This window comes from Salmo trutta, chromosome 8, assembly GCF_901001165.1.
Source record: "Salmo trutta chromosome 8, fSalTru1.1, whole genome shotgun sequence".
Classification (NCBI taxonomy): Eukaryota; Metazoa; Chordata; class Actinopteri; order Salmoniformes; family Salmonidae; genus Salmo; species Salmo trutta.
Window position 1 is genome coordinate 22350327 of NC_042964.1, and position 23139 is coordinate 22373465.

Below are 23139 nucleotides of genomic sequence, written 5' to 3' on the forward strand. Positions count from 1 at the left end.
GGCCCTTCAGGGGTGCGTGCTCAGTCCCCTCCTGTACTCCCTGTTCACTCATGACTGCACGGCCAGGCACGACTCCAACACCATCATTAAGTTTGCTGATGACGCAACAGTGGTAGGCCTGATTACCGACAACGACCAGACAGCCTATAGGGAGGAGGTCAGAGACCTGACCGTGTGGTGCCAGGACAACAACCTCTCCCTCAACGTGATCAAGACAAAAGACTATAGGAAAAAGAGGACAGAGCACGCCCTCATTCTCATCGACGGGGCTGCAGTGGAGCAGGTTGAGAACTTTAAGTTCCTTGGTGTCCACATCACCAACAAACTAACATGGTCCAAGCACACCATGACAGTCGTGAAGCGGGCACGACAAAACCTATTCCCCTCAGGAGACTGAAAAGATTTGGCATGGGTCCTCAGATCCTCAAAAGGTTCTACAGCTGCACTATCGAGAGCATCCTGACTGGTTGCATCACTGCCTGGTATGGCAACTGCTTGGCCTCCGACCGCAAGGCACTACAGAGGGTAGTGCGAACGGCCCAGTACATCACTGAGGCCAAGTTTCCTGCCATCCAGGACCTCTATAACAGGCTGTGTCAGAGGAAGGCCCTAAAAATGGTCAAAGACTACAGCCACCCTGGTCATAGACTGTTCATAGACAGCTCATTCGGCGCAGTCTTAGTGCCAGCATCAGTCTGTGTTGGTATGTAGACGGCTATGAAAAATACAGATGAAAACTCTCTAGGTCGATAGTGTGGTCTACAGCTTATCATGAGATACTCTACCTCAGTTGAACAAAACCTCAAGACTTCCGTAGATATCGTGCACCAGCTGTTATTTACAAAAATACATAGTCCGTCTCCCCTTGTCTTACCAGACGCCGCAGTTCTCTCCTCTCGATACAGCGTATAGCCATCCAGCTGTATGTTGATAATGTTGTCGCTCAGCCACGACTCCGTAAAGCATAAGATATCACAGTTTTTAATGTCTCGTTGGTAGTTTAATCTTCTGCGTAGGTCATCAATTTTATTTTCCAAAGATTGCAGGCTTGCTAGCAGAATGGAAGGAAGTGGGGGTTTATTCGATCGCCTACGAATTCTCAGAAGGCAGCCCGCCCTCTGGCCCCTTTTTCTCCACCTTCACTTTACGCAAATGATGGGGATCTGGGCCTGTTCCCAGGAAAGCAGTATATCATTCACGTCGGGCTCTCCGGACTCGTTAAAGGTAAAAAAGGATTCTGCCAGTCCCCGGTGAGTAATTGCAGTTCTGATACCCAGAAGTTATTTTTGGTCATAAGAGACGGTAGCAGCAACAATATGTACAAAGTAAAAAAAATAAGTTACAAACAATGCAAAAAACAAACAAAAAAAACACTGATTAGGAATACATAAAACGTCAACCTTGTTCTCCGGCGCCATCTTGTTCACTTTGCAATGCGCTGGAGGCAGTATGCATTTTGAAAACATATACTTAATTGTTTGAAGCCTGAAAGTTTTACTTCACATTATGAGGCATGTCGAACCTTGCTTCAAAGTAGCCTAGCCAAAATCCGACCATATCCGTGGAAGCAATTATTTTATATAAACTTTATTTCATTGTCCAGTAGCCAAAGGCACAATCCTTGTCATAGTAGCAACCCATGGTAATTATTGCATATTAGACCTCTCCTCTCTAAAAATTCTAACGGATATTTTCATCTCTGTCGCTTGCATGTGCGGTGCGCTTTTGACAATGGTGTTTTCCCACTAGTTGCATTGTGGAACGAACTTTGTGCATAACCTACTGCCTTTGTGCGCATTGTTGGGCTTATAATGTGAAGAAACAATAGTTTATCAACATTTTAAGATAAACGTTCTATAGTGTTGCATCAGACTCATTGGGTCAATGTTTTTACATTTATGTAGTTTAGGTTTACCGGTTGTATGAATTTGGGATCGATCATCCCACAAACTGTCCTGAATCTGTTTGGATTCTTTCTCGACATGTTGACCAATAGAATAGCTCTACTATGTGGGATAGTAGATTGACGTAGGCTAGTGATTTTGCTGTTCGTTGTTCATCTTTTTTGGAGGTGGAAAAGTAAATGTGGACAGTTACTCTAACATCTTCAGAGTGCGCATCAAAATTAGGACGCCGCACATCGATGCATCCTGGACTTCCATGTTATGTTAATATGAATTACCATAATCTAATAATCTGAGTTCTGTCATTCTGAGCACCGTGGTTGGACGCCCAATGCATTTGGGTTCGGTAAATTTCAACAGAAACCCTGGGTTGAGGGAAACCAGCACAGTCACTCATCAACGGGTTATGTTATTTTCGACCGAGTAGGTATCGGGGATTAGTAATAGAGCTTCACACTGTCTGTTGTAACTAGGACAGAGAAGCTGTGTGTGTGTGTGTGTGTGTGTAAGTGTGTGTGTGTGGGTCTGACTGGAATTGGGATTATGTGTGTATTTGTTACGTGCATACTGTGTGTGTGTGTGTGGGTTGGTTCTTCTATCCTTGTGGGGACCTAAAATCCCTAAATGGATTTTAAAGGACAGTAAAATAAGAAAACTTCTCCCTTGTGGGGACTTTTCCCACATCCCCATGAGGACAAAGGATATTTTAAGCTTAGTGGTTAGGTTTAGGGTGACAATTAGGGTGGTAATTGGTTAGGTTTAGAAGTTAGGGTTATGGTAAATAGGATTTTGAATGGAAATTAATTGTAGGTCCCAACAAGGATAGAGGTGTGTGTGTGTGTGTGTGTGTGTGTTAGAGCTGGAAAGATGAACCAAAAATGATTGATACCAACCATACTGATCACCCATCACAGGATGTTTTCTGATCTCGTTCATTACGACAAGTGGCCAATAGTAGAGAAATTTGAAGTTTGAAAGGAAATACGTTTGCTAATATGGTTGATTGTTAACGGGATGAATGATGGCAACAACCATCACACTAGTAGTAATAGTTTAAAGGATAATAAAAAATGAGTAACTGTGGTGCACATTAAAGTTATAAACTTATCGCTCTATTTATCGTATCAACTCAGGCAATTTATCATCCAGCTCTAGAGAGAGTGTGTGTGTGTGTGTGTGCACGCGTGTGTGTGCATGCGTGTGTGTTGCGCCCTGCTGGCAGGGTTTTAGTGATTAGCATGCGTCTCACAGCAGCAGTCAGACACACAAACAGCCAGACTCCAGAGGGACTAGGGATCTATCCGTACATTATAACACTAGCTTGTAAGCATTCATAAACACACCTATGAGCATTCATAGATTCTACTCTACTACTATAAGCATTCATAACACTTCATAGCTGACCAATAACACACACATGCTCTAAAATGTATTAGAAAATGTCTCATAGTAAATGTTGCTGATGTAGCATTAGCAGCGTTAGTGGTTAGCCTAGCAGCAGGTGGGCTGGGGAGATGGGCAGGCCCTGGCGATTGGGATCTTATCAATGTTTGTCTAACACCTGCTGTGTCAAACACAACAGACTAACTATGGAAGGATTTACAGTACCAGTCGAAAGTTGACACAACTACTCATTCAAGGGTTTTAATTTATTTTTACTATTTTCTACATTGTAGAATAATAGTGAAGACATCAAAACTATGAAATAACACATATGGAATCATGAAGTAACCCAAAAAAGTGTTAAACAAATGATATATTCTTCAAAGTAAGTAGCCACCCTTTGCCTTGACAGCTTTGCACACTCTTGGCATTCTCTCAACCAGCTTCACCTGGAATGCTTCTCCAACAGTCTTGAAGGACTTCCCACATATGCTGAGCACTTGTTGGCTGCTTTTCCTTCACTCTGCGGTAAAACTCATCCCAAACCATTTCATTGGGTTGAGGTTGAGTGATTGTGGAGGCCAGGTCATCTGATGCAGCACTGCATCACTCTCCTTCTTGATCAAATAGCCCTTACACAGCCTGGAGGTGTGTTGTGTAATTTTCCTGTTGATAAACAAATGATAGTCCCATTAAGCGCAAACCAGATGGGATGGCGTATCGCTGCAGAATGCTGTGGTAGCCATGCTGGTTAAGTGTGTCTTGAATTCTAAATAACTCACATACAGTATCACCAGCAAAGCACCCCCCCACCAACACACGTCCTCCTCCATGCTTCACAGTGGGAACCACACATGCGGGGAGATCATCCGTTCACCTACTCTGCGTCTCACAAAGACACAGAATTTGGAACCAAAAATCTCAAATTTAAACTCAAGACCAAAGGACAGATTTCCACAGGTCTAATGTCCATTGCTCGTGTTCCTTGGCCCATGTAAGTCTCTTCTTCTTATTGGTGTCCTTTAGTAGTGTTTTCTTTGCAGCAATTCGACCATGAAGGCCTGATTCACGCAGTCTCCTCTGAACAGTTGATGTTGAGATGTGTCTGTTATTTGAACTCTGTGAAGCATTTATTTGGCCTGAAATTTCAGATGGCTGGTAACTCTAATGAACTTATCTTCCGCAGCAGAGGTAACTCTGGGTCTTCCTTTCCTGTGGCAGACCTCATGAGAGCCAGTTTCATCATAGCACGTGATGGTTTTTGCAACTGCACTTGACTGACCTTCATGTCTTAAAAGTAATGATGGACTGTCGTTTCTCTTTGCTTATTTGAGCTGTTCTTGCAATAATATGGAATATGGTATTTTACCAAATAGGGCTATCTTCTGTATACCACCCCTACCTTGTCACAACACAACTGATTGGCTCAAACGCAATAAGGAAAGAAATACCATAAATAAGGTTAACAAAGCACACCTGTTAATTGAAATGCATTCCATGTGACTAGCTCATGAAGCTGGTTGAGAGAATGCCAAGAGTGTGCAAAGCTGTCATCATGGCAAAGGGTGACTACTTGGAAGAATCTCAAATATAAATTATATTTTGATTTGTTTAACACTTTTTTGGTTACTACATGATTCCATGCGTGTTCTTTCACAGTTGTGACGTCTTCACTATTATTCTACAATGTAGAAAATAGTCAAAAATAAAGAAAAACCCTGCAGTGAGTAGGTGTGTCCAAACCTTTGACTGGTACTGTATGGAAAGATAGTGTCTGCTTCCTCTCTGCTTCATATGGATCGCTGCAAGCCGATAAATGAACACAGAGACACTCTACACACACAAAGCAGATAATGACAGCGGTGCTGATCAGTATGCGAGTACGCTTGGCTGCACCCAGACTGGCTTGTGACTCTGCTGTTAGCCCCTGTTCGCCAGTGAGAGATGGAGAAGTAGATGGAGAGAGAGACAGGTGGGAAAGAACGGAGAGAGGGGAGAACGAGATGGGAGAGAAAGCGGAGAGAAAGAGAGAGAGATTGAGAGAGAGAGAGGATAGAGAGTAAGGAGAACGAGATGGAGAGGGAGATGGAGGAGAGACAGAGGGAGGGATACAGAAATACAGGGAGAAAGATAACCACAGAAAGACAGACAAAGATATGGAAAGAAAGAGAGATGGAGAGAGAGAGAGAGGCCGACACAGAGGAGAAAGACAGAGAGATGGGAAACAGACAACGAGATGAAGAGTGAGAGATGGAGAGAGAACAGCAGCTTTTAACACAGTCAGTCAGTATTGATCCGATCAGAGCTGATTCTCATTAGTTTTAACAGAGACACTGCTGAGTCCATTCATTATACTGCTCATCTGAGTGTCCGTCTGCCGGTCTACAGTCTCTCTGTCTGTTGACCTGTCTGCCTCTGCTGAGCCTGCCAGCAGTGACTGATTTTGAGGTCCTTTTAAATCTGCTCGAACGCACCCAGTTCCCCTAAAACGATCCCGAAGCTTCTGAAAACTTAATGCCGAGTGAGTGCTTGTTCCTGTTCTGCCTGCCTGGCTTTCTGTTTGCCCCCCTCTGTCTGTACTAGCGTACCGCTGTTCACAGATCCTGACAAGGTTAACCCACAGCCCGAATAAAAGTCGAGTAATCGACAAAACGCAGAATGACATCACTTCAATAAAACCATCGTGATATTGTGTCATAATATGATGAAAAGTCTCCAATGTCATTCTGGGGAAAGTAGCTTCCTCTGTGTCATCCTAAATCGTCTTGTCTGACGTTCAAACCATTATTCTGATGATATTTTTTTACAGAGTGCTTGGGGCGCTATGCACGACAAGTGCCTTATGGGTTATTGCTCCCATTAAATCAGCTGGTGTACGGGCTTGGTGTAATCTCGACGTGGATATTTTATTATATTCTGTCCTATTCTGTGACAAGAGAGACATTATAGCACGGTCCGCCAAGGGAGATTAGGCGCCAAATGAAGACGTCCGATCTGCCAGTCTCTCTTCCTCTGTGGCATTTCACTTCTCCATTTTGTGTGTCTGTGTGTAGAGGCCCAGCAGCTAGAGGTCCAGCAGCTAGAGGCCCAGCAGCTAGAGGTCCAGCAGCTAGAGGTCCAGCAGCTAGAGGCCCAGCAGCTAGAGGTCCAGCAGCTAGAGGCCCAGCAGCTAGAGGTCCAGCAGCTAGAGGTCCAGCAGCTAGAGGTCCAGCAGCTAGAGGCCCAGCAGCTAGAGGTCCAGCAGCTAGAGGTCCAGCAGCTAGAGGCCCAGCAGCTAGAGGTCCAGCAGCTAGAGGTCCAGCAGCTAGAGGCCCAGCAGCTAGAGGCCCAGCAGCTAGAGGTCCAGCAGCTAGAGGTCCAGCAGCTAGAGGTCCAGCAGCTAGAGGCCCAGCAGCTAGAGGCCCAGCAGCTAGAGGTCCAGCAGCTAGAGGTCCAGCAGCTAGAGCCCCAGCAGCTAGAGGTCCAGCAGCTAGAGGTCCAGCAGCTAGAGGTCCAGCAGCTAGAGGTCCAGCAGCTAGAGGCCCAGCAGCTAGAGGTCCAGCAGCTAGAGGTCCAGCAGCTAGAGGCCCAGCAGCTAGAGGCCCAGCAGCTAGAGGTCCAGCAGCTAGAGGCCCAGCAGCTAGAGGTCCAGCAGCTAGAGGTCCAGCAGCTAGAGGCCCAGCAGCTAGAGGCCCAGCAGCAGTGTCCATACTGTGTGTGTTTGTGTGTGGCTGGCTTCATGTCTCATCCTATTGTCTCGTCGGGGGTCATTGTCTGCTCATGTTTCTCCATTTCCCTAATTCTTATCGCCCACGGCAACATGAGCCGGGGACCACTGCCTCCACCTGCCAATGAAAACGACAATCTCTCTCTCCTTCCCTTTCTCTCTCTCTCTCCTTTTATCTCAAGGCTTTTTCATTCCACACTCGCATTCCTTAATTCTCTCCCTCTCAATCTGTCTCATCCGATAGAGCCTCTGCTTCACTCTATCCACCTTCCTCCACCTCTCATCTCCCTCCTGCCCTCTATCCCTCCCTCTCCCCTGCTCTCTCCCTCTCTCCCCCCAGCCTTTCCCCTAATCTCTGGCTCTCTCCCCCGAGCCTCTCCCCTAATCCCTCTCCTCAGCCCTCTATCCCTCTCCCCCCGGCCCTCTATCCTCCTCCACAGCCTCTCCCCTGCTCTCTCTCCCCTTCCCTGCTCCGTGCTCCCTCTGCCCTGCTCTCTCGCTCTCCCTCCCTCTACCCTGCTCTCTCTCCCTCCCTCCCTCCCTCTCCCCTGCTCTCTCTCTCTACCCTGCTCTCTCTCCCTCCCTCCCTCTACCCTGCTCTCTCTCCCTCCCTCCCTCCCTCTCCCCTGCTCTCTCCCTCCCTCCCTCCTTCCACCTCTCCCATGCTCTCTCCCCCTCTCACCTTCTCTCTCCCTTGCTGTCGCACTCCTCTCCCCGCTCTCTCATCTCCCCAACTTTCTCCCCCCCAGGTCTCTCTCTCCCACCCATCTCCCACGCTCTCTCTCCCTCCTCCCCATCTCCCCCGCTCTCTCCTTCCCACGCTCTCCCCCCCCATCTCCACCGCTCTCTCTCCCCCATCTTCCCCCCATTTTCCCCGCTCTCTCCTTCCCACACTCTCTCCCTCCCCCATCTACCCCCCAATCTCCACGCTCTCCTCCCCCACTCACTTTCTCCCCCTCCCCTGCTCTCTCCTCTGCCATGCTCTCTCCCCCCTCTCAACTTCTCTCTCCCCCGCTGTCTCACTCCTCTCTCATCTCCCCCCCACTCTCTCCTCTCCCATGCTCTCTCCCCCCCGCTGTCTCACTCCTCTCTCGTTCTCTCATCTCCCCCCCACTCTCTCCTCTCCCATGCTCTCTCCCCCCCGCTGTCTCACTCCTCTCTCGTTCTCTCATCCCCCCCCCATCTCCCCAGGTCTCTCTATCCCCCCATTTTCCCCACTCTCTCCCTCCTCCCCATCTCCAACGCTCTCTCCTTCCCACGCTCTACCCCCCAGCTCTATCCTTCCCACGCTCTACCCCCCATGCTCTCGCCGCCATCTCTCCACCCTCTGCTCTCTCCACCCTCCCCCCTGCTCTGCTCTCTCCACCTTCTCTCCCCTGCTCTCTCCCCCTCTGCCCTCTCTCCCCCCACCATCTCTCTCTCCCCCCGCTCTCTGCGCCATCTCTCTCTCTCTCTCTCTCCCTCTCTCTCTCCCTCCCCTCTCTCCCCCCCCTGCACTCTCTGCCCTCTCCCCACCCGCTCTACTGCTCTCCCCACCCGCTCTACTGCTCTCCCCACCCTCTCCCAACCCACTGATCTCTCAACCTCCTTCCCTCTCCTCCCCCCCGCTCTCGCTCGCGCTCTCCCTCCTCTCTGTGTCTGTGACTGAGTGTATGAAGATTGGTCAAAGTGGGTTATAAGTAATATGCATTCATGTGCACTTTCCACAATATGAATGCATGACTGAGTGAGTGAGTGTGTGTTCTGGCTCATAGTTAATCTGAAGGCAGTGTAGAAGCACGTCCTCCACGGTGTGCGTTTCTATTGGTTTCTCCCTCCGCTCCAGCAAGTCTAACAAAGGTCATGACAAACCTCCATTTCTCTTCCTGTGCTCGTCACAGACAGTCAGTAGAGAAACTGCGGTAGTCGAGAGAGAGAGAGCGAGAGGGGTCCCTGGAGGAGGAAGTTACTGTCTGTACAGTACATGTGGCTGTACGCTCCCCTTCTGGAGAAAGACAGAGCTCTTATCCAATTCTAATCTCGGTGGGAAATTCTCACTTAAAATGTCCTGACTTCAACACAACCGAAACTTCCTAGACCTTAAAAACACCGTGGGACTGTATCAACAGTGAAGAGTGGAATAGTGAAAACAAATACCAAAAGATAGTTTAAGTGGGTTATTCCTTTTAACTTTTCAAAATATAAATTATATAGCAACAGTATGAGAACGAAGCAAATACATTTAATACAGAGAGGTTCCCATTTTATTCTTCCTAAGGAAGAGAAACATCAAATGAAAAGGCAGTGTCCATAGTCAAGCCGTGCTCTGTCCAAACTGCACCTCTGACAAGAGGCAGAGAAACGCTTAAAATGGCCGCTTCAAACTTCGGACCGGGGACTATGGATTGGTCTCTGTCCGGTCATACGTATGCATGTTAGTACGTGCGTAAGTCACACGAGATATCTCAGAGACAACTGGCCCCGTTTTGACTAAACTTGGGTGAATGATGCGTCACGCCATAGAGATCTGCCATTTACAAAATTACACTGATTGGCTGAAGGGGGACGCTATAGTAACCAACTGAAATTCCAAACTGAGCTTGAATTGTTGCCACTAATTGGCCTAAGGGGGGGGGGCATGTTTACTGTCGTCTTGTTTAACCTAAACACCATTTACATACTTTGCTATTGAATTCCATTTTTCTCCCCGACTGTTTGACTACATTCTGTAGCCTTGCACTGCTTCCCTCCTGGTTTAATACGTCACCTCGGTTGGACCGTGACGTAGCGAGAATAGCCTACTTTGTCTTGTGCAGTGGCGGTGGCGAGAGGTGTTATGCTGCCTGTGGCAGTAACAACGAGAGCCGTGGCGGCAGCAGCAGGTGTGTGACAGAGAGTCGGCAAAAATAAATAGGTGCCGCTTTCTGAGCGACTAGTCGACAGAGAGAAAGAACCCTCCCTCCCTCCCCCTTTCTCTGCAGAGAGATAGAAAAAGCAATAAAATCGGCCGACCTCACACTCGCTCATCTTCTCCTCCGCCCTCCGTTGCCCCGCATATGCTCAATCTGTCGGGCGCAGTCAGACGCCTGGCGACACGCGCCGACACCTGCAGTAAGAACACACAAACGGCAACACACTGGCTCTCTCTAACCACTGATATAGAAAAGGCAGGACGAGGTGCGAAATATGTATTGCACCTTGTAGAAGACTTGGATTGCAGGTCCTCCACTCATAGATGTCAACTCCGTGAATGACCAGACACTAGCAAGGTCAATAGGAGCATTCTCTCTCTCTCTCTCTCCCTCTGTAGACATGCGCACGGACAGGTTAAATAAAATAGCTGATTGAAGAATATATATTCTCTCGCTCTCTCAAAACGCACGTATGTAGTAACCAAAAAAGTAAAACAAATCCAAATATATTTTCTATTTGTGATTCTTCAAAAGTAGAAACCCTTTGCCTTTGAAAGCTTTGCACTCACTTGGCATTCTCTCAACCAGCTTCATGAGGTAGTCACCTGGAATGCATTTCAATTAACAGTGTGCCTTCTTGAAAGTTGTGTCAAGAACCGTCGCAAAAAAAATCAAGCGCTATGATGAAACCGCCTCTCATGAGGACTGCCACAGGAAAGTAAGATCCAGAGTTACCTCTTCTGCAGAGGATAAGTTCATTAGAGTTACCAGCCATCTGAAACTTCAGGCCAAATAAATGCTTCACAGAGTTCAAGTAACAGACACATCTCAACATCAACTGTTCAGAGGAGACTGCGTGAATCAGGCCTTCATGGGCGAATTGCTGCAAAGAAATCACTACTAAAGGACACCAATAAGAAGAAGAGACTTGCTTGGGCCAAGAAACATGAGCAATGGACATTAGACCTGTGGAAATCTGTCCTTTGGTCTGAGGAGTCCACATTTTTGAGAGACAGAGTAAGTGAATGGATGATCTACCATCCCATCTGGTTTGCACTTAACAGGACTATCATTCGTTTTTCAACAGGAAAATTACCCAACACACCTCCAGGCTGTTTAAGGGCTATTTGACCAAGAAGGAGAGTGATGGAGTGCTGCATCAAATGACCTGGCCTCCACAATCACCTAACCACAACCCAATTGAGATGGTTTGGGATGAGTTGGGCCGGCAGAGTGAAGGAAAAGCAGCCAACAAGTGCTCAGCATATGTGGGAACGCCTTCAAGACTGTTGAAAAGCATTCCAGGTGAAGCTGGTTGAGAGAATGCCAAGAGTGTGCAAAGCAGTCATCAAGGCAAAGGGTGGCCACTTTGGTGAATCTCAAATACAAAATATATTTTGATTTGTTGAAGAAAAAAAAAGGTGTTACTACATGATTCCATATGTGTTACTTCATAGTTGATGTCTTCACTATTATTCTACAATGTAGAAAATTGTTTTCAAAAAAATACCTTGAATGAGTAGGCGTGTCCAAACTTTTGACTAGTACTGTACGTCATAGAACTTATCGGACATCACAACTTTGCTAAGTGGCGCTCTCGTGCGTTAGCGCCCGGTTATCCAACCCAGCACCTTGCTCCCTCACCCCTAAAACCTTGTTCTGGAGGCACCATGTCACTTCATGTGTGATACAGAGATAAGGGGAGGAGAGCGAGACAGAAAGAGAAAGATTCTGTCCCTTCATTAAAACGATTAGAGATTAATGTCCAAAGCACACGTCTAATCCTGTTTAGGGCTGCACTGTGTGCTGTATATCATGCCGGAGAGTTAGTGTAACAACTCAGTCCCCTCAGACTGTCACAGTGCTTCTTCTCCAGAGTGTCACTACTACTTAGTGTGTCAGTATCCCACTGTGTCGAGGTCAACCCCTATCAGCATCATAACATAACAAAAAGAATACAAATGGAGGGGCCTCCCGAGCGGCACAGCGTTGCAGTGCTAGAGGCGTCACCGCAGCCCCGTGAGGCGGCGCACAATTGGCCCAGCGTCGCCCAGGTTCGGGGATGGTTCCTAATGTTTTGTACACTCAGAGTATTTCACAGTGTCTGTGGCCATAGCCAGAGTAGGATGTCTATCGTCTTTCCACATACGCACTGTAATACACACATCCCAGTGTTGGTCCTCTGCCAGATGCGAGGATAGGATTCCACAACTATGAGATTGATGTCAGGGGCAATTAACTGTGTGAACACACACACACACACACACACACACACACACACACACACACACACACACGAGGACAAGAACAGAAGTGATCCGCCACCATACATCCTATATTGACAACCCTACATCTCAGCATTCAGCAGCATTACGATCCACATTCAACAAGGTCACCCAGACAGTCTCCTATCACAAAACAACTGATCTCTAGAGGCAGAAGACAGAGAGTCGAGATACGGTCCTGTTCGCTATCCTAGGCGTGTACACTTGTTCACTACCCCTCATAGATGTACTGAAACGCATCGAATGGGTGTCAGCAAGGGCTACGGAGTCCCTTTCATTTTACATCCATGGGGGGGGAGTGAACGAGTGCACACGTCGAGAAGAAGCGTAGAGAGTGTGGGAACGCGAGATGGGTCGAGAACGGGGTCCCTCCCTCCCGCTCTACCTCGCTCTGTCTGCCGTCGCTGCTCCTGGCAGCGGTGCGCGAAGGGAAACTTCAGACCTCTCAGCCATTCAACTGAGCGGAAGAGTGAGCAGTGGCCCGATCCATGTGCCAGTCCTTCTTAAAGCGGGTGTGAGTATGAGCGTGAGATTGTGTGTGTGTGTGTGTGTGTGTGTGTGTGTAGAGGGCAGGTTAGGCAAGGACTGGCTATGTGGTATTGTGTAGCAGTGTGACACACTATTGTGGTGCGGGTTGATTAGAAACAGAAGAGCGCAGGATACAATCTGTGGGCTTTCGTCCTTCATTCATAGCTAGTATTTCTCATTGACAGCTCAGGTGTGGGCATTAAGGAGGTGCATATCACTGCGATAGACTAACGTCCCGTCCAGTGGGAGTACGTGTATATCAAGCTGCCTCAGGTTCCAGCCCCATGGGCCGTTCTGGCTCGGACAAGGTTACTGTATCACTCGTCACACACAGTGACAACCCAGACCCGGCCAAGGCCCCGGCCAAGGTCCCAGCCAAGGCCCCGGCCAAGGTCCCAGCCCCGGCCCCAGCCAAGGCCCCAGCCAAGGCCCCAGCCCCGGCCCCAGCCACAACCAGGGACAGAGTTCAGTATAGCTCAGCATTAGAACTTATTCAACCGTACGTTCCGTTCCATTCCTCTAGGCTAGAGTCAGAGGACTTGAGTTTGGTTCCTGCCAGGGCCTCAAGCTCCAACAAAGCAGTCAGCAGAAGCAGGAATCCCAACCATCCCCTTCTGTCAACTCTCAGGGTGTCTCCCAAATGGACCTCTATTACCTATATAGTGCACTACTTTTGTCCAGGGCTCATACTGTCAACCATTTAACACACCAACGTTCCATAAGACTCCCAAGACTGACTCCAAACGGACTAAGAAGCTTAGTAATGGGAATGTTTAATTATTTAAATGCCACATACAGCAGAACTATATTAGCAGCTATATTTAATGGGAGGTAGTGATCAGATGATATGCATTGCAGACTGGAAATAGAGTCTTATACAGCGCATTCAGAAAGTATTCAGGACCCTTCCTTTATTCTAAAATGTCTTAATAAAATTTTTAAAAAAATGATAATCCTCAAATCTACACACAATAACCCATAATTACGAAGTGGCCGGCCAAACTGAGCAATAGGGGAAGAAGAGCCTTGGTCAGGGAGGTGACCAAGAACCCGATGGTCACTCTGAAAGAGCTCCAGAGTTCCTCTGTGGAAATGGGAGAACCTTCCAGAAGGACAACCATCTCTGCAGCACTCCACTATTCAGGCCTTTATGGTAGAATGGCCAGAGTGAAGCCACTCCTCGGTAAAAAGGCACGACAGCCCACTTGAAGTTTGCCAAAAGCCACGGAAAGGACTCTCAGTACTCCGAGCATGGGCTGACCAACTGGCAAGTGTCTTCACTGACATTTTCAACCTCTCCCTGTCTGAGTCTGTAATACCAAAATGTTTCAAGCAGACCACCATATTCCCTGTGCCCAAGAACACTAAGGTAGCCTGCCTAAATGACTACCGACCCGTAGTACTCACATCTGTAGCCATGAAGTGCTTTGAAAGGCTGGTCATGGCTCACAACACCATTATTCCAGAAACCCTAGACCCACTCCAATTTGCATACCGCACCAACAGCTCATAAGATGATGCAATCTCTATTGCGCTCCAGGCTGCCCTTTCCCACCTAGACAAAAGGAAGACCAATGTGAGAATGCTATCCATTGACTACAGCTCATCATTCAACACCATAGTGCCCTCAAAGCTCATCACTAAGCTAAGGACCCTGGGACTAAACACCTCCCTCTGCAACTGGATCCTGGACTTCCTGACGGGCCGCCCCCAGGTGGTAAGGGTAGGTAACAAAACATCCGCCATGCTGAGCCTCAACATCGGGGCCCCTCAGGGGTGCGTGCTCAGTCCCCACCTGTACTCCCTGTTCACACATGACTGCACGACCAGGCACGACTCCAACACCATCATTAAGTTTGCTGACGACAACAGTGGTAGGCCTGATCACCAACAACGAGGAGACAGCCTATAGCAAGTAGGTCAGAGTCCTGACCGTGTGGTGCAAGGACAACAACCTCTCCCCCAACGTGATCAAGACAAAGGAGATGATTGTGGACTATAGGAAAAGGAGGACAAAGCATGCCCACATTCTCATTGACGGGGCTGTAGTGGAGCAGGTTGAGAGCTTCAAGTTCCTTCGTGTCCACTTCACCAACAAACTAACATGGTCTAAGCACACCAAGACAGTCGTGAAAAGGGCATGACAAAACCTATTCCACCTCAGGAAACTGAAAGGATTTGGCATGGGTCCTCAGATCCTCAAAAGGTTTTACAGCTGCACCATCGAGAGCATCCTGACGGGTTGCATCACTGCCTGGTATGACAACTGCTCGGCCTCCGACCGCAAGGCACTACAGAGGTAGTGTGTACGGCCCAGTACAGTACAGGCGGTGTCAGAGGAAGGCCCTAAAAATTGTCAAACACTCCAGACACCCTAGTCATAGACTGTTCTCTCTGCTACCGCACTGCAAGCAGTACCGGAGCGCCAAGTCTAGGTCCAAGAGGCTTCTAAACAGCTTCTACCCCCAGGCCATAAGACTCCTGAACAGCTAAATCAAATGGCTACGCAGACTATTTGCATTGCCCCCCCTCTGTTATTATCGATGCATAGCTACTTTAATAACTCTACCAACATGTACATGATTACCTCAATTACCTCGACACCGGAGCCCCCGCACATTGACACATTGACTCAGTACCGGTACCCCCTGTATATAGCCCCGCTATTGTTATTTACTGCTGCTCTTTAATTATTTCTTATCTCTTACTTTTTAGGGATTTTCTTAAAACTGCATTGTTGGTTAAGGGCTTGTAGGTAAGCATTTCACTTTAAGGTGTACACCTGTTGTATTCAGCACATGTGACAAATAAAATTTGATTTGAATGTCCTTGAGTGGCCCAGCCAGAGCCCGGGCGAGAACCCTGTAAAACATCTCTGGAGAGACCTGAAAATAGCTGTTCAGCGATGCTCCCCATCCAACCTGACAGAGCTTGAGAGGATCTGCGGAGAAGAATGGGAGAAACTCCACAAATACAGGTGTGCCAAGCTTTGTAGCGTCATACCCAAGAAGATTAGAGGCTATAATCGCTGCCAAAGGTGCTTCAACAAGGTACTGAGTAAAGGGTCTGAATACTTATGTAAATGTGATATTTCCGAGGGAGTTTATTTACATTTGCAAAAATGTCGAAAAAAAGCTGCTTTTGCTTTGTCATTATGGGGTATTATGTGTAGATTGATGAGTAAAAAAAATTATTTAATCAATTTTAGAATAGGGCTGTAACATAACAAAATGTAGAAAAAGTCAAGGGGTCTGAATAGTTTCCGAATGCACTTTATAGAGCTTTTGAAGACACTTTTTAACAGACCAAAAGACAGGTAGCCTGCTGGTGTCACTAGGATTATTTAGCTTGGGATTTAAAATATATATATATATTTATTGTTGTTAAAACATAAGAAAGTCAATGAAGCTGTGAGAACGAGATGGTTGGTGACAATCGCTGGTGGTGATGACGCCGCAGAAACATGGTAAATTGGAGAAAGTAGCTTACTGCATACTGATAGTTTCCCACCCACAGAATAGTTAATGAAGGTAAAGTGTCCATAAGAACTGACCTTACAGAGGCACTCTATGTAAACAACACACCAACAGCATTGTGGGTAGACGGGAAGTAGAAGAGGTTACAGCTACAAACCTCTACAGGGAGGGTGTTCACATGTCAGCTTCCTGCAACAATAACAATAATAAGACACCCTGGGCCTGTTTGAATCATACCCAGCAGCCATCACAATGTCTTGAGACACAGGTGAGGGCTGGGTAAGATACTTCGAAAATAAATCCCTCCTCACCTCCTCCCTTCCTTCAAGTGATCACATCTGACCCGATTGGACAGGTGAAACTCTGGGTTCTATAACACAGTCTAACAATCTACGTGGTGTCAGATCAGTGATTGCCTCCAGGAAGGAAAGGAAGGAAGGCTGTATTTCTCAGCGTTCTGCTTGGTTCTCTGTTTCTCTGCTGGAAGAAGGGTGATGGACCGTGGCTTCTGCTAAAGCCCTGAAACTGTGCAGATCCAGCAAGGTGACATCACTATGCACCCCCCACAAAAACAACGGAGACATTTCTATTCTTAGTAATCAGAGACAGGACGTCAAAGTAACGGAGATCTGAGTCCAGGACACAGACCAGATATTTTTAGAGCACAACTCATCTACTTACCCCAAACAAAGCACTTGACAAAAATACTAAAAAGCATGTGTCAAAACACACCCAAAGGCTTTAGTACTAAACCAGCCAAGCTCTAAAGCTTTTTGAAAAGGAGAAGAAGTACAGTACTAAAAGCCCATATGATGCTTTTACGCACCTTATCTCATACAGTGGCATCTTTATTCAGTGATTCTATAGTATGGTTATGATATGATTATTATAATAATAATAATAATAATGTCATTAATTTACTAGGCGTGGTAGAAGCACTCTCTCTTTAGGTAAGGGAGCACAAAGAAAAATGTAAATGACGTCAGAATTTCCTCAAAGTGTGTGCCAACAGATTAAGCCAGTCATTATAGACTATGCATAAGAAAATGCATCCTCCAAATGCAACATCTGCCTATGCTCACACAGTCATTTCTCTTTTGACATGAGCCTATTTTTTTATACCCTCAAACTCCAAGTTGGGGATAGGCTACCTAATTTCAAAAATAAGCCATCGCCACCGTCAACCGTGAATGATAATTCTTCATGTTTTACCGGTGAAAAGTCCCCGCTGCATCTCCACGCCGATCATTTGATTGATCGCAATCAGTTTCGCGGGAATATGCGTTCAGGTGTTCCGCGAGCGTATTAGAGAAGATCGGGATAAACTATTAGCCTTTCTTGTGTTTTGTTTCAATCAAAGCATCTATCTCTGACAATTCAGCTTCAGCTAACCATCCTAAAATCTCATTAGAAATGAGGTGTTTTTGGTGTAGCAGTAACGTTACAGCCCTACTATGCTATTATATTCGGTTCTGTTATGTAACATGCAAATTAATCATTATGTGATCTGGCAAGACATTGATAACTTTTTCTAAACAAGCACCATTGTGAGAAGGATAATCTTCTATGTGTAATAATAACAATAATAAGTGATGAGTATGACTGTTAGGCAATAGATCTTGATTAAATGTCATTTGAAGCAAAAGGACTGAAATGACATTTTAAGAGAACAGTGCCGAAATGACAGCGACAGGATCGCTCAATGATGTTAATTAAAGAAGTTGAACCAACTTGTGGTGATAAAGGATAGCTCTGCCATTCGGCCAATTCAGGAACAAACAAGAATAATTTGCAGTAGGACTGTAATAGGCTTACGACTACGTGGTATAGTTGTTTTGTAGGCTATAACCTAATATACCCACATATAGCTTAATATCATTGAACTGTTCGCGATTAGTTTGAACACACAGTTACGATATTACCCTATTACAGAATAAATTTTAAAAAACAGAAGTGAACTATCAATTCATAGAATTTATGTGCCTAGATTAAAAAATGTTATCAAATCAAATTGTAGTTAACGTAAACCATCACGGTGGCCACTACGGTTTACGTGTCCTGGGCAAAACGGCATCGCCGTAACCAAGTGGTCACATATCGTGTTCAAGGATAAATTCAACGTTCTGATTGGCCAAAGTGGTCAGGACTCGGACAGGCCGCCGCAGTGCACACAGGTAGCCTAATAGTTCATCATCATTCTTGCCACCGCCAGAGAGAAGAAACCACCATTTACCTCTAGGTTGCTATAAATATTTATTTGGTTTGTCATTGAATTATTGTTGTAATTCAAATGTGATTTATCAGAATCCATTTGACAGAAATAGTATCACAGCTCAGTGTAATCTCGAGTCAAATTGGAAAAGAGTGGGGGAGCACCACTCCTCCGGCTTCACTACACCCCGTTTAACTATGATACTTCTACAGGTGAATGTCGCATTAATATAGTACTGAAATACTGCTGAGGTATCTATCCCCATTTGAAAGGGGGGAAGGTATACAGTGCATTTGGAAAGTATTCTGACACCTTGACTTTTTCCACATTTTGTTACGTTACAGCCTTATTAAAAAATGTATTCGATATCCCCCCCCCCCTCAGTCTACACACAACAACCCAAAATGACAAAGCAAAAACAGGTTTGTATACATTTTAGAAAATGTCCTCCCAAGTGGCGCAGTGGTCTAAGGCTGTGCCACTAGAGATTCTGGGTTCGAGTCCAGGCTCTGTCGCAGCGCAGCCGGCTGCGACCGGTAGACACATGGGGCGGCGCACAATTGGCCCAGCGTCGTCCGGGTTCGGGGAGGGTTTGGCCGGCAGAGATGTCCTTGTCCCATTGCGCTCTAGTGACTTCTGTGGCCGGCCGGGCGCAGTGCACGCTGACACAGTGGCCTGGTGTACAGCGTTTCCTCTGACACATTGGTGCGGCTGGTTTCCGGGTTAAGTGGGCATTGTGTCAAGAAGCAGTGCGGCTTGGTTGGGTTGCGTTTCGGAGGATGCACGGCTTTCGACCTTCGCCTCTCGAGTCTGTACGGGAGTTGCAGCGATGAGACAATTGGATACCACGAAATTAGGGAGAAAAAGTGGCAAAAAAACCTGGAAATATCACATTTACATAAGTATTCAGACCCTTTAGTCAGTACTTTGTTGAAGCACCTTGGGCAGCGATTACAGCCTCGAGTCTTCTTGGGTATGATGCTACAAGCTTGGCACACCTGTATTTGGGGAGTTTCTCCCATTCTCCTCTGCAGATCCTCTCAAGCTCTGTCAGGTTGGATGGGGAGTATTGCTGAACAGCTATTTTCAGGTCTCTCCAGAGATGTTCGATCGGGTTCAAGTCCGGGCTCTGGCTGGGCCAATTCAAGGAGATTGAGATTTGTCCCGAAGCCACTCCTCCGCGTTGACTTGGCTGTGTGCTTAGGGTCATTGTGCTGTTGGAAGGTGAACCGTCACACCAGTCTGAGGTCCTGAGCACTCTGGAGCAGGTTTTCATCAAGGAGCTCTCTGTACTTTGCTCTGTTCATCTTTGCCTTGATTCTGACAAGTCTCCCAGTCCCTGAAAAACATCCCTACAGCATGATGCTGTCACCACCATGCGTCCCCATAGGGATGGTGCCAGGTTTCCTCCAGACCTGACACTTGGCATTCAGGCCAAAGAGTTCAATCTTGGTTCTTGTGATCTGAGTCCTTTAGGTGCTTTTTGGCAAACTCCAAGCGGGCTGTCATGTGCCTTTTACTGAGGAGTGGCTTCAGTCTGGCCAATCTATCATAAAAGCCTGATTTGCCAGAGTGCTGCAGAGACAGTTGTACTTCTGGAAGGTTCTCCCATCTCCACAGAGGAACTCTGTCAGAGTGACCATCGGGTTCTTGGTCACCTCTGACAAAGGCCCCTCTCCTCCCATTGCTCAGTTTGGCCGGGCGGCCAGCTCTGGGAAGAGTCTTGGTGGTTCCAAACTTCTTCCATTTATTAAGAACGATGTTTGCCACTGTGTTCCTGGGGAACTTCAATGCTGCAGAACTGTTTTGGTACCCTTACCAGATCTGTGCATTGACACAATCCTGTCTCGGCGCTCTACGGACAATTCCTTTGACCTCATGGCTCGGTTTTTGCTCTGACTTGCGCTGTCAACTGTGGGACCTTATATAGACAGGTGTGTGCCTTTCCAAATCATGTCCAATCAATTGAATTTACCACAGGTGGACTCCAATCAAGTTGTAGGAACCTCTCAAGGATGATCAATGGAAACAGGATGCACCTGAGCTCAATTTTGAGTCTCATAGCAAAGGGTCTGAATACTTATGTAAATAAGGTATTTCTGTTTTTTATATGTAATACATTTGCTAAAATTTCTCAAAGCCCGTTTTCTCTTTGTCATTATAGGGTATTGTGTGTAGAATGATGAGGAAAAATGTAATCAATTTTAGAAAAACGTAACAAAATGTGGAAAAAGTCAAGGGGTCTGAATACTTTCCCAATGCACTGTAAATAAACATAGCATAAACACATGCCAATGAACACATACAGTATCATATAGCATAAGAACATACAGTATATTATAATACAACAGAGAAAGGGGGAATGTGGAATAGAAAAATAAATACCACTGGCACACACACACACACACACACACACACACACACAAAGAGGGATCTTGAGAGCCTTTGTTCAGAATGACCATGGATGGATGTCAGGTGTGTGCGTGATTTCCTGGCAAGTCTTCCTACTGCTCCATTACAATGGATTAATACACTCCCTTCCAGTTAAACCCCCCCCCCAAAAAAGATAACTTCTATTACAGCAAATCTAACCTATCAATGGATATGTTAATGGCCGTAGAACGTTGCTAAAAACCCCTGGCAGCATTGGACTCAAAATCAAATGGTGGAGCCTTGAGCTATGGGGAAATACACCCAGACAGTCTGTTCTGTCGTGGAACGGACAACTGGTTTCTGTATGCCACCATCTGAATGGCCAGTGGTGCATTTGATATGATGGGTCTCCCCCAAAATACCACGACCGACCGAGAGATAAAATGCTCTATCGGAAACCTAGGCACAGGATACTATCGTGAGGGGTACGTACACAAGAACGATACAGAAGTTGATTCTGTATTAGAATGTGGTAGACTAGCCTATAGGCTACGTGTCTGGGTTGACCAGATAGACAACAATAAAAAGGTTATTGCAAGTTGAGAATGTCTTATTAAGCTATTTGCCCAGTCAAAACAATTCAAACACTGCCTTTTATGTCTGCCACAGTTATGTTAGAGAATTTAAGATCGTTTTGGTAGTAAAACCAAAGTATGACCCGTAAAACCCATAGTGGACGTCTTTAAATGGTCTGCAAACAGTACTTATTTGTCTTAAACGAACAAAAACCAGACAAGAAGAACCGAAGGCTCTTACCTCGGCACACAGCTTGGTGAAGAGCGGTCCACTTCCCAGGTGGCGTATAGGTTCATGTGGACAGGGCGATTCGAGGTGATCGTGACCGGTTTGGAGGGTTGCAAGTGCGGGGAGGGGGCACCTCCAGTCCGCGGGAGCCCTCCTCGCTCCGACATCCTGGAGGTAGGTTAGCTTAAAGGGTTTCAAACGAAGGGGTAGAATAGCCTTTCTCTTTTCCCTTCTGCCTCTTCGTTGCAAAAACCTACGGTGTGCCTGTCTAGGCTACACGTAAAAATGCTCGTCTGTGCAATTAAAAGTGAATCCGTATCTTCTATACTATTGAATAACTATTATTTTGGTCGTACTAAATTGTAACTTTACCGTCAATTTCCTTTCTAACAGAGAGCACAGCTAGCAAACCCTCTTTCTCGCTCTCAACTTGTCTCTAGCCTGGTGCAGGAAACAGAACACTTCTCCAAGGCAAGTCGCACAATCAGAGAAGAAGAGGCAAAGCGAGAGGTTTTACTCCCCCCAAAATCTGCCCACGAAAACAAGACCACGAAGTGAGGAATTTTTGTATGGAGGTCGATGAGTCTCGAATTTGGTCAACAAACATAATTGCAAATGTTCTACGTGCGGCTTCTTTGACCGAATATACGTTTTGTATTGGTTGGGTTGTTACAAATGCTCTGATATAAGTGGACCACGTGGCATTTCGGCAACTTTGAAAAAAAACGACTTTATATCAGAGTTGTGCCCTGTGGTCACACGCGTATCTGCCCTCTCTCATTGGCTAAAATGGTCCCACCTGATCTCGCCTCCTGGCGCTTGTCTTCCATCCTTGAGGACATGTATTTTCATTGTTACAGCAGTCACTCGACTATCTTGTCAATATAATGAAGATCTTTGTCACCATGCATGATCAACGTGCCTCTTGTTAACCCTTTAACTGTCTCTAAAAAAATGAAAAAAATGTTTGCAACTTACATTCCTATTACTAACAACTCAAATAAGAACGTACAATAGCTCTACCAGGTGGTTGAGATATTAAAATAAGATCATACTATCACTGCCACATTAGAATGCCAATTTGCATAGCATTTTGGCTAATTTCAATATAAAAAAAAAAAACACTTTAGGTCTGCTTCAATTGCCTTTATTGGTAGGTACGCATTGTTGAAGACTGTTACATGTTAACCTATAATGGTAATTTTGTATGTCCAAACATGAATATTCAGTTACATTGAAATGAATGTGTTTTCAGGTGGGGTATAGTGCAGTCCCTCAAAAAATAGTCCCATTTTGAAAATGTATGACAAAGTGACGTTCTTTATTACTATTATAGGCATTATTTGTATTAGTTGACCAATCAAGTTCAAGTGAAGATTTTTTTCATATTCACTTCTAAATCCATTGTCAAAACATGCTCTATAAGCCTGTTGAGAATATGGTTGAAGGGTTAAAGGAGATGTATGCTTCAATTATTTTACATGAGCGGGAGAGAGAGTGAGGAGATGAGAAAATCATAAAAACAGTGTGAAAACATGTGCCCCCTTAACATTCTGTTTTTTTTAACGGTTAAAAGT

At 46.1% G+C, this 23139-nt stretch overlaps 1 protein-coding gene across 1 annotated transcript in view; it reads right to left on the minus strand.

The window, feature by feature from the left end:
• The window catches only part of LOC115198465 (phosphofurin acidic cluster sorting protein 1), a 52594-nt gene extending 30261 nt beyond the window's left edge, over window positions 1-22333 (minus strand). Inside the window, exon 1 of the mRNA XM_029760426.1 lies at window positions 21575-22333. Coding sequence (XP_029616286.1) covers window positions 21575-21729 — 155 coding nt within the window. The 5' untranslated portion in view covers window positions 21730-22333. The remainder of the gene's footprint in view (window positions 1-21574) is intronic.
• Between the last annotated feature and the right edge of the window lie 806 nt (window positions 22334-23139).